The 16,730-nt window shown below is 42.4% G+C and overlaps 1 protein-coding gene across 1 annotated transcript in view; it reads left to right on the forward strand.

Moving 5' to 3' along the window:
* ERGIC1 (endoplasmic reticulum-golgi intermediate compartment 1) overlaps positions 1 to 16,730 on the forward strand; it is a 124,338-nt gene that overhangs the window by 27,672 nt on the left and 79,936 nt on the right. Inside the window, exon 3 of the mRNA XM_077265792.1 lies at positions 6,056 to 6,128. Coding sequence (XP_077121907.1) covers positions 6,056 to 6,128 — 73 coding nt within the window. The remainder of the gene's footprint in view (positions 1 to 6,055; positions 6,129 to 16,730) is intronic.

A 16,730-nucleotide genomic window follows, 5' to 3' on the forward strand; every position in this document is an offset into this window, starting at 1 on the left:
CAGACAGGGAATATATATATATATTCACTACAGGGAACTTTGTGAATATCATTATCATGATCGGTGAGGGACCCACCTAGAGCTAGCTGAACAATTTGGCTCACAGCTATCTCCTGACATACACAAGAAAGTTTGGTTCAGCCAAGTGGTCATTCCTGCTACCACACTCCTAAGGCAACAGGTTAACTTCCCGCTAAGCAAGGGGATCCACTGTTAAAATTCCGTTATCCAGGTATTTCTCGCCACTGGCATTATCTGTCAGGGCAGAGACTAGAGGTCCCCAAATACATTAAACTATTGATGATCCTTCCAATATTGGTTTGGTTTACTTTAGTCTCATCTATGGACACCATTTGGCTGGCCGTCCATACAGGATAGCTCAAGATTAAGTTCTCATTCAGCCATCAGTTATCTATTGCAACTCCACCATAAACATGATCTTCTGGTTCACTCAAATGTGTTTTCCATGGAGAGCACAGAGAAAGCTGCTGCTATTCGGTTTTTGGCAGCAACTTATCTCCTGAATGACAAAAGGACCAGATGCTAAAACTGTCACCCGCTGAACCTTCTCTCCTTCAACGTCATCTTTCAGAGGAGCCATTGGAGGTCCTCATACACATTAGATGGTCAGCAGATATCCCCGGTTTCAACCGACCTTAGTCTAAAATGTTGGGGAACTTTAAGTTCCACCATTATTACATTAATTGGTTTATTGAGGTCTAAATCCCATACTTTCTGCTTATCAACTGTACAATGGGGCTTTTGTCACCTAGCACCTATAAATAGGGCTTCCAATGACATGGTTTACGCTAGCTACTCCGACTATCAAGTCCCAGAGGGACCTTGGCTTTCAACCTTTAATTCCTGTACAGGAATGTGAACTTACACAGGGGCCCAGGGTTGAGTGTTTGGTGTAGCCGCTGGCTGGGGGAGTTTGCTGGCAGGAATGGTTAGTTCTCCGGGTTAGAACCAGGAAGGAAGACGAGGAACAAAACTGGAAATCAGAAGAATCATTCGTAAACAGGCCAAGATCATAACGAATATAGGCTAATCTAAACTATGGTTGGCCGCGGGGAGAATGAGACTAAGGAGTTTAAATAGAGAACATATCAGCTCTGGGCTCACCGCAAGGAGAAATTCTGACTTGCCATTAATGAACATCTGAGCTTGTAGACTGGGTGGTATCACAAGTCCCAGGAGTAAAACGAGGCTACCCTGTAGTCATCTGGCTAACAGAAGTGGAGACAGAGGACAGGTACTGTCATGGATGTTGTATCATCTTCCAATATGGTGCGGTTTACATGACAATTAGATGATTTCTATGCCGGTGCCTGTGAACGCCATATTTGTAACTTTTATACAAATTTACAATAGACATTTTTTTCCTTTTTAATCTAATATTGCATTTCAGTTTCCACAGATTGTGTGGTCATGTTATCAGTTCTTGTGCCTTTCTCCATGCTAAGTTTTATAGCTTCCACATGAATACATTGAAATAAATTGCAATCGCTACGTATGCCATGTCGTTCAATGGGATCAAGGTCTCCATCAGCTGTGAGCGCTGCCACCTAATACCTGAGCCATGTAAGTGGCTAATCGGCTTTGTTGGGATTGTGTGCAGGCCGGAAGTCTTGCTACCTCACCGTGTTAATGAACTTAGTTTTTAACCCCTCGTCTTCCAAATTTTACAACGGGACATTATCGTCATGTTGCAGACATGAGATCTTGTATTTCCAGCACTTCGGCTTTTGTATTGAGTTGATGAATACATTTTAGAAGCACAAGGTCACGTTCATTAAGTGTCGATGATTTGGAACATCTCCATTTTCTCTAATCCCCAATCTGACAGTCGCAATCTGGTTAGGAGTTTTAGGACCCCCAAAGCTAAAGGGTCGAATCCTGATTGAACTGGTTGAGACCACAACAATTTGAGTTTGGTCGGGTTTACATGAGATTATGTAAAATAGTCTCTATTTCGTCCGGAAAAAAAACAGACATTTTTCCATCTCTCATCTTGATAACATTTGTATGATTTTTTTTTTCTGTAATGCATTCATATGGCATCCAGTTTTGTCATCCAACAGTTAAAAATTCTTACAAGGCTCAAACCGTTTCCTATTTTATTATATGCAGTTCATCCATTAAAATGGCATCTGTATATTTTAGCACTCACATTGCGCTAGATGGGTATAAGTTAGTGAAATAGCCTGTTGGTAGAACGTGCCAGGGTTGGCCTGTACTTGCCCATCGGACCACTTGCCTCTTAATACTCTTCATATACAGCAGGCGATATATAAACACCATTTATAGTGGCATTCTGGGCTGCAGGGGTGCACATAATTACTAATTAGTATCTTAATTAGGAGTCTCAACATGCTGGCATCAGTTTTATTAAAGGGAAACTTGATGACAGATTCCCTTTAACCCCTTCACGACCTTGGACGTATCCATACGTCATGGAAGGGTAGGTGTTCCCGACCTTGGATGTATGGATATGACCCCTTCATCGAGCGCACGGTGATCGCATTAAGGTGCCTACTGAATCTAACAGCAGGGCCCCAGGACATGTTGCCACAGGGATGGGTGCGTCGCCACCCTCAACTATGAACCCCAATCACAGCGATTTCAGTGTGTCAGACAATGAAAATGCCTGAAACACCGAGGTCCAGCCTATGGTGGGTGCTGTAACAGCACTGATCATAGGCTATAACTAGGGAGCAGCGGCCTCGGCATCCCCAGTGTTGATTGGAGCGATCGGACAATGACGTCCGATTGCACCATTCAGTGAACAGAGAAGCAGCTTGACCCCATAGCGACAGCTCTACACTTCCTCATTCCAGCTTGAAGACGTTGCAGAGTGGTCACTGTCGTTCTGCTGCAGATCTCCTGGGCCTTGTCACATACTTTCAAGGTTTTGCTATCGCTGCTGATCCCGCTAGAAGAAAGAATACAATCCTGATCCATTCCTGACCTGTTCTTGTCCACTGTTTTGTCCTAATCCGCACCAATCCCCCCCTGCCGCCGAGCAGTGCTTGATCAGCTGCTAAGCAATGACCAGTGACGCGCATCACTGATGGGCACCTATGCTCACTTTTGGACAGGACTTTTTTTCCTGTCCATTCCCCCCCTTTCCCTTTGCACCACTTCCGTGCGTGTGTCCTACAGCCACTGAGCGGCTGATCAGAAGCACATCACTGATCAGCATCTGCTCCCTTTTGGCTCAAACTTTTTTTTTTCTTGTCCATTCCCCCCATCCCACACTTTGCACCACATCCGTGCGTGCATCCTACATCCGCCAAGCACTGATCAGTGACTCACATCACTGATCGGCATCTGGTTGTTTTTTTGTGTGAAAAAGAATCAAATAAAAATAATTTAGATTAGTTGACAGGGCTTGATTGGGAACAGTAAAAATATGCCGTAGAAATCTTCCATCTACTACAGTATTTTTTTTTATTGACTATAGTCAGGGTTAGTGTCAGTTACGGGAGCTCATTCATTTTTATTTTTTTGTACTGACGTCCGTTTAGTAAGTTTGTTTCTTACCAATTTTTTTTTATTTTTATCTTTTTCTTTCTAGATTCTTTTTCTTTTATTCTTTTTTTTTTTTTTTTTCTATTCTTAATAAAAAAAATTTACACCACTTTAACACACCTGAATAAGATTTGATTATTTTACACACATGAAAAAATGTCCCACTCATCCAAATCACTGTATTTAGCCAAGGAGGCATAAGCCTTCCTTGACTCCATCACTGATAGTGAGGGAGAGGATACCACCCTCCTTTATTTTTCCTCCTCTTCTTCCTCAGTGATACCGAACTGCCACGCAGACGCTCCAAGGCAGAAAATGAACCAGCGCCCACCTTTAGTAACCCCCTATGGACCTCGCTCCCCAAAGATTATGAACCACACATTCCTGTCTTTTGTGGCGCAATCGGGAATCAAATTTTGACACTACTCACCTCACCTAACTCAACTTTTTCAAAGTCTTTTTCGCTGAGGATTTTGTAGATCTCGTAGTGGCTAAGACCAATATGTACGTCCAACAATTTTTGACCCAAATCCCCATTTTATCATATTCTAACTGAACCCTTGTAGATACAGTAGATATGAAGTTTTGGGACCTTGTCCTTCACATGGGGTTAGTGAAGAAGCAAAACTTTGGCAGTATTGGAGTTAGGATGTTTTATAGAACACTCCACTGTGCCAGTGGCTATGACCCGTAAACGCTTTGAGGCCAAATGATAATGCACAATGTAATCTCTGAGTTGACCCCCAACTGTTACGGACTTTTCAAAGTTCGTCCGGTCATTGATCACTTTATCAACAAGTTTGCTGAGGTGTACATTCCCAAAGTGACATCTGCGTGGATTAGTCCCTAATACATTTCAAGGGGCAGCTCAAATTCCAACAATACCTGTCCAGTGAGAGGGCCAAGTGCGGAATGAAATTCTACAAGCTGTGAGTGAGTACCTCAGGGTACACACCCAGATTTAGGGTTTATGAAGGGAAGGACACCCGGATTCAACCTCCTGAATGCCCCCTGTCGTGAAAGTGAGTGGGAAAATTGTGTGGGATTTGCTGCACTCCCTACTGGCTTAAGGTTATCATCACTACATAGATAACTTTTACACCAGCAACCCTCTCTGCCAGAGCTCCCGCGGCATGGGGTACTGTCCACAAAAATCAGAGCAGATTCCCTAGGATGCTAATTGGGCAGCTGCTCAGAAAGGGTGAGTGCATGGAATCATAGCGTTGGAAGGGACCTCCTGGGTCATCTGGTCCAACCCCTGCGCTCAATGCATGATTCAACAAATCATCCCAGACAGATGTCTGTCCAGCCTCTGAAGACTACCATTGAAGGAGAACTTGCCACCTCTCATGGCACCTTCTTCCACTCGTTGATAACCTCGCTGTCAAAAACTTATCTTATACTGTATCTAATGTCTCTCCTATTCAGTTTCATCCCATTGCTTTTAGTCTTCCTTGTGCAAATGAGAACTGGTGTACTAAGGAGAAATTGCAGAACAAGTTTTGGGGTCTATTTTCTCCTGTTACCCTTGTGAAAATAAAAACAAATTGGGTAAAGTAACATTTTTGTGAAGAAAAAGTTAAATGTTGTTTTTTTTTTCCCCCTCCACATTGCTTTAATTCCTGTGAAGCACCTGAAGAGTTAATACATTTCTTGAATGTGGTTTTGAGCACTTTGAAGGGGGAAGGTTTTTAAATGGTGTCACTTTTGGGTATTTTCTGTCATATACGCCCCCTCCAAAGTCACTTCAAATGTGTATGTGGTCCCTAAAAAACTATTTTTGTAAATTTTGTTGTTTAAAATAAGAAATTGCTGATCAAATTTAATCCTTCTAACAAAAAAAAAAAAGTTTAAAAAATGATGTTGATGTAAAAGTAGACATATGGGAAATGTTATTTATTAACGATTTTGTGTGACATATCTCTCTGGTTTAAGGGCACAAGAATGAAAAGTTTGAAAATTGCAAAATTTTCAAAATGTTGGCCAAATTTCCGATATTTTCACAAATAATTTTACCACTATTATGAAGGACAATATGTCTCAGGATCAGTGGGATACTTGGAAGCGTCCCAGAGTTGCTTCCACATAAAGTGACACTGGTCAGAATTGTAAAATTTGGCCTGGTCACGAAGGTGAAAACAGGCTTGGGGGTGAAGGGGCGAAGATCCAGCCTCATTAGTGGTACTATACATTGTAGGTTTCTGGATGATCCTCTAACTGTAATGTTGTATTGTTGTTTTATATAAAGAAGCATTACCATAAGGAGATGGGAATCCGCCGCACCTGTAGGACTGTGCGTCTCACACTAGAATAGCACCACTAAGCTATAGCTTCAACAATCATGGCCCCTGGCTTCGTATCCAATTTTACATGCTGCTGGGATGTAAGCCAGTCACGTCTGCTCTTTGTAATGTTTGGATTGTGAAACCCATGTTGGCGTGTCTCCTGCACGTGATAGTGACTCTACGGTCCGTGTGCTTTGGTTCTTCCAGTAACGTTCTTCATGTCTTCTTTCTTGCAGTTTCCATTTGCTGCTGTTTCTTCATCACCTTTCTGTTCTTGTCAGAGTTGACTGGTTTCATTGCCAATGAAATGTGAGTATTTAGCACCGATAACCCATTAGTTTGACACCTTTGCCAGACACAAGATGGTGTTTAATGCCTAACCTTTTGTTCTTTGAGGTTTAGACTATGTATATTTTTTTGTTTTTATTATTGAAAGAAAGAGCTATTTGGTCCAGCTATGTATCTAAATTCTAAAAAAAATATTACTGATCGTTATATTTAACCCCTTTCTGATATTTGTCGTAATAATACTTCCCTGTGCCCTGGGGCCTGTCTGACCAGGGACGGATTATTACATCATTTCTTTTAATGTGACACTGCGACACACACACACATAAAAAAAAATAAAATGTTGTCCCGCTTGTCCCAAAAACGCTATTCAGTGGAGTAGGCATATGCTTTCCTTGCCTCCGACACTGATAGCGAGGGAGAGGGTCCCACCTTTCTTTTTTTTTTAGACTCGTCCTCCTCAGGTGCTGCTGAACCGCCACGCAGACGTTCCAGGACAGAAGGTGAAGCAGTGCCTCCCATTCCATAAGATGAGCCAGCGCCCCCCCATTACTGACCCCGTGTGGACCTCTCACCCCGAAAATTATGAGCCACTGATTCCTGATTTTGTGGCACAATCGGAAATCAAGTTTGACACCACCGGCCTCACAGAACTAGACTTTTTCAAAGTCTTTTTCTCTGAGGATTTTGTTAACCTCATGGTGGAGCAAACTAATTTGTACGTGCATCAGTTTTTGGCACAAAAACGCAATTCCTCATTTTCTACCTGGTCTCCTGTAGACGCAGTTGAAATGATGCAGTTTTGGGGACTGGTCCTTCATATGGGGATCATGAAGAAGCCAGAACTTTGGCAATATTGGAGTGTTGATATTTTATACAGCACTCTGTTCCGAATGGTCATGGCCCGACGCATTTCATGATAATGTACAGTGTCCCCCACGAGATGACCCTAGCTTTGACCGTCTGTTCAAAGTTCGGCCAGTCATCGAACACTTCAACAAAAAGTTTGCTGAAGTGTACATGCCCCAAAAGGACATCTGCGTAGATAAGTCCCTAATTCATTTCAAGTGGAGGCTCAAATTCTGTCAGTACCTGCCCAGTAAGCAGGCCAGGTACAGAATTAAACTCTATAAGCTTTGTGAGAGTACCTCGGTGTACGCCCACAGGTTTAGAGCGTTTATGAAGGGAAGGACACCTGGATTGAACCCCCTGAATGCCTCACTATCCTGGGAGTGAGTGGGAAAATTGTGTGGGATTTGGTGCACCCACTGCTGGATAAAGGTTATCACCTCTACGTGGATAACTTTTATACCAGCATTCCACTCTTCAAGTTCTTCTCTGCATGAGGTACCGCTGCGTGCGGTACTCTCCTCAAAAATTAGAGAGGCCTCCCGAAAACGATACTTGGGCAGATGCTCAGAAGGGGTGACAGCAGAGCCAAATGTAGCGACCACCTGATAGTGGTCAAGTACAAGGACAAGAGGGATGTCTTTTTTTTTGACCGCCATACATGGTGATGGCATCACCCTCAGCACAGTACGAGGTACCTCTGCTTAGGTCAGCAAACCGGACTGTGTACTGGGGTACAACAAAAACATGTGGCGCGTTAATCTCTCTTCAATTCATAGCTGTATACATAGCCTTTACTGGCTATTAAAATTGGGGACCCTAAAAAAAGAAATGACGTAGGGTACCCCTATAATTAATAACCAGCAAAGGCTATGCAGACAGCTGCAGGCTGATATTAATAGCTTAGGAAGGGGCCATGGATACTGCCCACCCCTACCCCCAGGCTAAAACATCAGCTCTCAGCCGCCCCAGAAAAGGCGAATCTATAAGATGTGCCAATTCTGGCACTTAGCCTCGTCCTTCCAACTTGCTCTGAAGCGGGGGGGTAATGGTAAGAGGCCCCCATTACTAACCCCATAGTCATATCATATAAAAACAAACACCCAGAGAAAAGTCCTTTAATTGAAAGCATGACACAGACTCCTTTAATAAATCTTAATTAAACCATACTTACGACCTCACCTATTCTACCGACACCATTGTCTTCTGCAAAAGAGTTAAAATAAAAAAACAATATTCTTCACCTTTCTGCTAAGAAGATGAAAATCCATTTGTCCTACGACTGGTCCATACAGCCTGTCATCCAGCAGAGACACTGAGCAGCGTGTGCTGTCTCCCTGTGAACTCCTATTACCTATCTGATGGCACCTCGAGTGTGAAAAAGTTTTCCTGCTCGCAGTGCCATGAGACATCACAGCCAATGAACTCACTTCACCTCTCTGCCATCAGCGGGAACGCCGTGGGAAAATTTCCGCTACAGAACAAGTGGGAAGAGGGAGGCTAAGTGCCAGAGTTCGCACATCTTATAGATGCGCCTTTTCTCGGGGGTAGCTGAGAGCTGTTTTTAGCCTGGGGGGGGGGGGCAGTATCCATGGCCCCTTCCTAAGCTAATTAATATCAGCCCGCAGCTGTCTGCATAGCATTTACTGGTTAATAATTATAGGGGGACCCTACGTGTTTTTTTTTTTTTTTGTTTGTTTGTTTTTTGGTTTTCTTGAGTCCTTCATTTTAATCGCCAGTAAAGGTTATGTGTACAGCTGTGAGCTGATAGTAATAGCTTGGGAAGCTCCATGGATATTACCCCCTCCCAGGCTATAAACATCTGCCCCTAGCCCGTCTGCTTTCCTTTTGCTGGTGAAGAAAATTACACGGAACCCATGCCATTTTTTTTCAGAAAAATAATCTTTATATATATTTGTGTGTGTGCCACTGACTTCTATGTATTCTACTAGATGGTGGCACGATTCTAACGCATCGGGTATTCTAGAATATGTATGTATGTATGTACGTCGCGCTTAGCACAGCCACGTAGTATATAACGCAGCCACGTAGTATATAACGCAGCCACGTAGTATATAACGCAGCCACGTAGTATATAACGCAGCCACGTAGTATATAACGCAGCCACGTAGTATATAACGCAGCCACGTAGTATATAACGCAGCCACGTAGTATATAACGCAGCCACGTAGTATATAACGCAGCCACGTAGTATATAACGCAGCCACGTAGTATATAACGCAGCCACGTAGTATATAACGCAGCCACGTAGTATATAACGCAGCCACGTAGTATATAACGCAGCCACGTAGTATATAACGCAGCCACGTAGTATATAACGCAGCCACGTAGTATATAACGCAGCCACGTAGTATATAACGCAGCCACGTAGTATATAGCGCAGCCCATGCAGTATATAACGCAGCCCACGTAATATATAGCGCAGCCCACGCAGTATATAACAGCCTACGCAGTATATAACACAGCCCACGTAGTATATAGCAGCCAGGCAGTATATAACACAGCCCATGTAATATATAGCACAGCCCACGTAGTATATAGCAGCCAGGCAGTATATAGCACAGCCCACGTAGTATATAACACAGCTCACGCAGTATATAACATAGCCTATGCAGTATATAACACAGCCCATGTAGTATATAACACAGCCCATGTAGTATATAACACAGCCCACGTAGTATATAACACTGCCCACGTATATAGCAGTGTGGGCACCATATCCCTGTTTTAAAAAAAAAAAAAAACACAAAAAAACATAGTTATATACTCACCCTCCGGCGTCCAATGAAGCTGTCCCGATGCGTGCGATGCTGCCGCCAGCTTCCGTTCCCAGGGATGCATTGCGAAATTACCCAGATGACTTGGCGGTCTCGCGAGACCGCTAAGTCATCTGGGTAATTTCGCAATGCATCCCTGGGAACTGAAGCTGGCGGCAGCATTGCGCGCATCGGTGGACGTCAGAAGGTGAGAATAGCACAATTTTTAATTTTTTTAAAATTATTTTTAACATTATATCTTTTTACTATTGATGATGCATAGGCAGCATCAATAGTAAAAAGTTGGTCCGGGATGGGGCGATACACTGGCGCTGACTGGAGGGGAGTAGAGAGGGGGCACTGACTGGAGGAGAGTGGGGAGGGGCCAATTCGTGGTCGGACTAAGCCTGTCGCTGATTGATGATTTCCGTTACAGACAGACAAACGGAAGTACCCCTTAGACGATTATATAGATGTGTAAATATCTATTCTAACCTGTCACTCTGTGATTTTACTGTACGCATCACTTGAATTGGCGGCTTTTATTCTCTCTCTCTCTCTCTCTCTCTCTCTCTCTCTCTCTCTCTCTCTCTCTCTCTCATATATATATATTTTGATGAGTATTTCCTTTGAAAACGATGTGTAAATGACATAGAGCAATTCTCTATATATAAGCTCATGTTAAAATCGCATTGCAGTCGGATAGCAATCACACTGCATTCGGATGTAAATCGGATGCTAGGTGTGAAAATCATATTATACTCGCATGACAGTCCTCTGTTTTTTTTCAGCCCTGATATCGGAACGTTTTTTTTTTCACACATATGGTTATAAGCCCATAAAGAGACAGTGGTCAGATTTGTAAAAATTGGCCCGGTCCTTAACGTGGGGTTACAGGGGTTAATAAAGGGTATCTGTTACCTGTATTTTTTTTTTCCCTACCCCATCTGAGAGAAGCGTGATGTAGGGACAGAGACCTTGATTCCAGCAATGTATCACTTTATGAACAGCTTGCTGCAGTTTTTGGGGAAAAAACTGCTTTTTTATCTGCTGCATATCGAACAGTTCTCTGAATACCGAGCTCTGTGTAACTTCGCCCACACCTCTGATCAGCAGCTTTCTTCGTGTGCTGTGCATAGGCAGAAAGCTGACAATGTTAGGAATAGGGTTATACAAAGCTCATGAATATGGAGGACTACATGGCAGCAGTCTTACTTGTCCGCTAGTGATATACTCCCACACCCCTTGGCGTGTTTTTGTTTCTTTTCTCCCCCTCTTCCAAGAGCCATAACTTTTTTTTTTTTTCTTCTATCCACGTAGCCATATGAGGGCTTGTGTTTTTTTGTGGGACGAGTTGTACTTTTGTGTTACTTCATCCATTTGATGATGTGATGCACTAGAAAGCGGGAAAGCAATTCCTAGTGCATTGAAATTGCAAAAAAAGTGAATTTTTTTTTGAGGAGGTGGGAAGAGTTTATTTACCATGTTCATTGTAGGGTTAAGCTGACCTGGGAATATGATTCTCCGGGTCAGTATCATTACGCAGATACAAAATATGTATGTGTGTGTGTATATATTTTATATTTAAGCAGTGAGCAAAAAAAAACAAACAACCTTTGCTTTTTGCCTATTTCCTCGAGACCTGTAATGCTTTAAATTCTGAAATTCTTCTTTTGTCGCCATTTTCTGAGACCTGTAGCGTCTCCATTTTTAGCGTTATTGGACTTATTGTTTGTACCCTGAGCTGACCTTTTTCCTGATACCATTTTGGGGCAGCTACAATGTTTTGATCGCCTGTTATTGCAATTATTGCAGTCTACAGGCCAGCTTTCACGAAAAAATCGTCATGACAAGGACGGAGGTCTTCAGCAGACCTTCTGCTGTCATGGCAACCCATCGGCGCCCCACGGTCACGTAATGCGATATTGCTTGTTGTGATTGGTGGATCGTGTGTTATCAGTTTTGTACAGAAGTGTTACCAGTCCTTTTAATTTAGCCTCTGCTGATAAGGAGCCTATTGAAAACTCTTCCTGAAAGGGCAGGACACTGTAGTCTATAAGAGCCCTAGTGGCCACTTTGAAAATTGCTGTTTTTTTTTTGTTTGTTTTTTTTTAGTTAATCATTGTGATTATGGGAAAAAAAATTAACATATTTGTAAAAAATACATCAACTCGTAAACTTCATTTAAAGTAATTTCCTGATGATAGCATTCCTTTAAGCAGTGTGTATTACAGACATGCAAAGATATCCACACCAATTATATAGCCATTCAGGAAGACTACGTAAGCAATTATTACACGTCACATATTTAATATCCCTATGGTTGTAATCTAGACAGACATCCCAACAATGTGTGGTGAATCACAAGTAAGCCTTGCATTTACATGTCCCGCTCACCAACGGTTAACTCAGCCACCATTAAATCTATGACGTGTATGATCCTGATGGTAGGGATTTCCGAGACGCAGTCTGTGTTATAAATGTAACCCTACTCATAATTACGTAGGGATCCATATACTGTATGTATGGGTGAGAAATCGAAAAATTGAATGTCTGTTCAGATTACTTACTAATCATGTACAATCCCAAATACTGTCCTGTTCCTTTCAAGGATAATCTCAAGTTTGAGCGTTATCCGCTGTGCACGGGATAGGGGATATCTTCCTGGTTGCTGATTCCCCCACTGATCCCAAGAACCAGGGCTCTTCAGAAGGTTGGAGTGGTGGTCGATCAAGCACACAGCCGCTACATTCATTCTTAATAGGACCTCTAGGTATTGTTAAACGCTACGCTCAGACGGTCATTCATAAGAATGACTGGTGCTGCAGTGGAATGATCCATCGCCGTTCCATTCATACTTAGGACTGTTGTGAGCCCGGCAGTTGGACCCCAAGCGATGGGTATGTTTTTCCGTATCTCACCAATGGGGCATAACTTTCAAACTTTAAGAATGTCCCTTTAAAGCTTTACCTACATTTTTTGCTGAATGCACTCATCTGTGCACAGATTACATATTCCTGAAGGCATTTCCTAATATAAGGTAATTGTTTTCCTGGCTACTCCTTCGCTTGCCACTGACATTCTTGAAGCCCTTGTTATGTTCTCTGGACAATGTGCTACCTCCCATCCAGTATCATTCTACAGAAACATTCACTAAGTGACGCTCCTTTGATCATCATCATCATCATCCCCAGTCTGCACTATTCTCCAGTTATTCCCTCCATTCTATATCCAAAATGATTAATCCAGATTTTCTTCCCTAAGTCAGTGACTTTTAGCACTAGGATTCTGACAAATCCCCCAACGAAAGCCCACACAAGTGCAATGAACTTTTTTTTTTCTTTTAATTGTTTTTATTTTTTGTAGACATGTACAAAAAAAAGACTGATACCTCTAAACAAAGGCCAGATAGGGAACAGAGAAATTCTGCCTGCCACATTATATTGAATGGATCCGTCAGAGGTTCCATGTAAATCACGTATTTCAGAGATTTAAACAGAAAGTGCTCAGTGTAGGGCACAGGATAAATGTGAATCTAGTCTTAACCAGTGTACCTAAAATTGATACACCCAAAATAATGGTACCAATAAAAAACTTTAGCTCAACTCCCAAACACAAGCCCCCAGTCAGGTCCATTATTTTTTCAACAGCACTAAATATAGGGAGTTTACAGAAATGAAAAATCCACAAAATTTGGATTCAAAGTCCCCTTACCTGCTAAGCCCTACAGTGTGCAAAAACCACAGTCAGCTTCCAAGTGTTAAACATTGTACAGGGTGCATGTCTCTAGAAGCCGGGCACAATGTATTGTCACTAAGCTGGCATATTTGCAGTTCTCGCTGTGGAACACCAAGTGCATGTTTAGTTTTGGAAAATGTAAAAAAAAAAAAAGTCATTACCCCCATAGATAAATTCACTTAGGGATGTAATGTACAAAATGAGGTCACATGATGGGGCTTTCTACCATTCTTGCACTTAGGGACTGTGCAAATGACACCTGCAAAATATTCCAGGACAATCTGCTCTCCAAATGTCAAATAGCACTCACTTGGAAAAGAATTTTATACACCCAAGATGCCCTCACATAGGGATTTCGATCACCGCTACAAGTTGCCTCCTACACCAACAACGGTTTTGACATTACTTGCTCAAGAGCTGACCGCAGAACAAGCAAATTTGGCTCCGGTAGATGTTTTAGATGCACAACTCCTGCCCTGTGTATTGACAAGACAGATGCCCCCCTCTTCTGATAATCATCATCTCCTTGGCCCACGTTTGGTTCCCAAGTCATGAAATATCAACGTCGTCATCTCTGATTCGGCTGACCTCTCTGTGTAGGAAATGGAGTGAGCTTCTGGTGAACCTTGGGATTAATGTTTCTGGATTTTATTTTTGATATTCTATCTCTCAATGTTAAAATTAACCTACCCTTAAAATTATAGACTCATGTCTTTGTCAGTGGGCAAGCTTACAAAATCAGCAAGGGATCATATACTTATTTCCCCCACTGTACCACTGTCAAATGACCCCCTTTGGCAGAATCGACCTCTCCAAGATCGTAATCGGGAGTGACGATCGTTGCCATGGTACCCTGAGGTCATTTGATGACCCCAGGTTATGATGGTCTAGGGTCTGTGAGATTCAGCTATAAGCCAGGTCTCGCAGGCTGCGTCAGTGACTGGCTGATAGGTCCCATGCACCCCAGTGCACAAGCACTGCATTGCATGAGGCCAACGATCGATGTGAAAATTATACATGTCCTGCAGTTTGACTAAGGCCGGGGTCACACTTGCGTTTCTCGCATTACACACGCAAGTGTGACCCCGGTCGCCATAATTGGTATCGCCGCATCTGGAACAACCAGATCTATAAAACAGGCGCATTATTTATTCCTTACCATGAACACCATAAAAATATTCTTTAAAAACATGCTAAAACTGCCTCTTTTTCATCATACTGACACACAAAAATGATTAAAAAGCAATCAAAAAGTCATAGGTAGAAAATTATGGTTCAAAGGAAAACTCTAAACTGGTGTGCAAAAAGTAAGCCCTTATTTGGCTCATACGGCAAAAACATAAAAAAGTTACAGCTCTCAGAATATGGAGATGCAAAAACAGTCATTTTTGTAAAATATTGTTTTTAGTCTGTAAAAGTATCAAAGCATAAATTACATAAATCTGGTATCGCTGTAATTGAACTGACCTGACGAACAAATGTGTCCTATCACTTTTACCACATGGTGAAAGGCGCAACAAATAAAAACTAAAAACAATAACTGAATTGCTGTTTATTTTCTCGATTCTGCATCCAAAAACCTTATTAAAAAAACGGAACCAAAAAAATCTCCAAATCGTCACACACAAAGTAAGCCATCACTCAGCTCTGTTCACCAAAAAATAAAAAAGTTACAGCTCTCAGAATGTTAACGAAAACTATTTTTTCATTTATTTTTTTTAAATAAAAAAGCATTTTTACTGTGTAAAACATAAAAAAAACTATATAAATCTGGTATTGCTGGACTCTTACTGACCCGAAGAATAAATCTAATTATCCCGCACAGTGAACTGCGCAAAAATAAGAACTATTATTATACTGCTGTCTATATGTTCATTCTACCTCCCAAAAATCGGAATATGGCTCTTCTCCCATTTATCCTCCATGTAAATCCCAAAAAACGTGATTCGGACAAAAATTCCAGACAGAATCACTCACTCATGAGGCACATAGAGTCCTTTTGGACTCAATCTGATCTTCCACCTGATCTCTGTTCAGGTGGGTTTTTGAGTTTGTTTGTTTTTTTTTCAATTGTGGTCGACCACAGTTCTGTGAATTCCTAAGAAAATTGATACCACCGGAACAGATGACAAATGGAGTATGAATTGTCTTCAGCTGCCTCATTATGGTGGGTGGTTCCTTTGGGGATTTCATCTGGATCACACTTTTGCGGGATTTACATGTGAACTTGGACTTAAATGCAGTACATTATATGGTGGCTCTACACTGTATGGGGGCACAATGTATGGGAACTATACTTGCATACAGGGCTGTGGAGTCAGTATAAAATTGACCTACTCCTAAAATATATAATAAATTGGGTGCAGTGCAGGATGTGCTGTAAATGTTTTTATAATTTTGGGAAAGTTATGAAATGTCCTATAAATGTCTGTTTTGTTTTTGATCTAAGGATCTCGGCTTTTAGTGGAGATGAATCTGTGCTGCACTTTATGTACATGCTCAGAAGTGAGGCAGTGCTGTGGAGATGAATCTGTGCTGCACTTTAGGCCAGTCTCACACGTCCAGATAATTCCGGTACCGAAGTTATCCGTGTCCGTGTGCTCACGTGGCACATCAGTGTGGCACACGTGCGGCAGCCGTGTGCCGACTGGGTACCACACGGACCATGCAGGAGATAGCGCTACAGTAAGCGCTGTCCCCTGCTTTGGGTGCTGAAGCCGCCATTCATTTCTTCTCTCCAGCAGCGTTCGCTGGAGAGAAGGAATGAAAAATCATTGTTTTTTTATTTTTTTGCGGTTGAAATAAAGTTCCCGGTAACCAACCCCCTCCCACCCCCTGTGCGCCCGCCCGCTGGAAATAAAATACTCACCCAGCTCCCTCGATGCTTCCTCTCAGCGCCGCAGCTTGTCCTGTATGAGCGGTCACGTGGTGCCGCTCATTACAGTGATGAATATGTGGCTCCACCTCCCATAGCTGTTCACATGACACACGGTCCGTGAAAACACGCTGACATGTGCAAAGACACATTGATTTTAATGTGTCTACGTGAGTCAGTGTCTCCGGTACATGAGAAAACTGTCACCACACGTACCGGAGCCACTGACGTGTGAAACTGGCCTTATGTACATGCTCAGAAGTGAGGCAGGGCTTTGGAGTCGAAAGTCGGGGAAATTGAGGAGTTTGAGTTGGTGGATTGAGTATGGTGTGGGCTCAGTTCCGTACATGGGAACCAGATGTAGAACATACAAGTACATCCTAC

This window comes from Ranitomeya variabilis, chromosome 5 (genome assembly GCF_051348905.1).
Source record: "Ranitomeya variabilis isolate aRanVar5 chromosome 5, aRanVar5.hap1, whole genome shotgun sequence".
Taxonomy (NCBI): Eukaryota; Metazoa; Chordata; class Amphibia; order Anura; family Dendrobatidae; genus Ranitomeya; species Ranitomeya variabilis.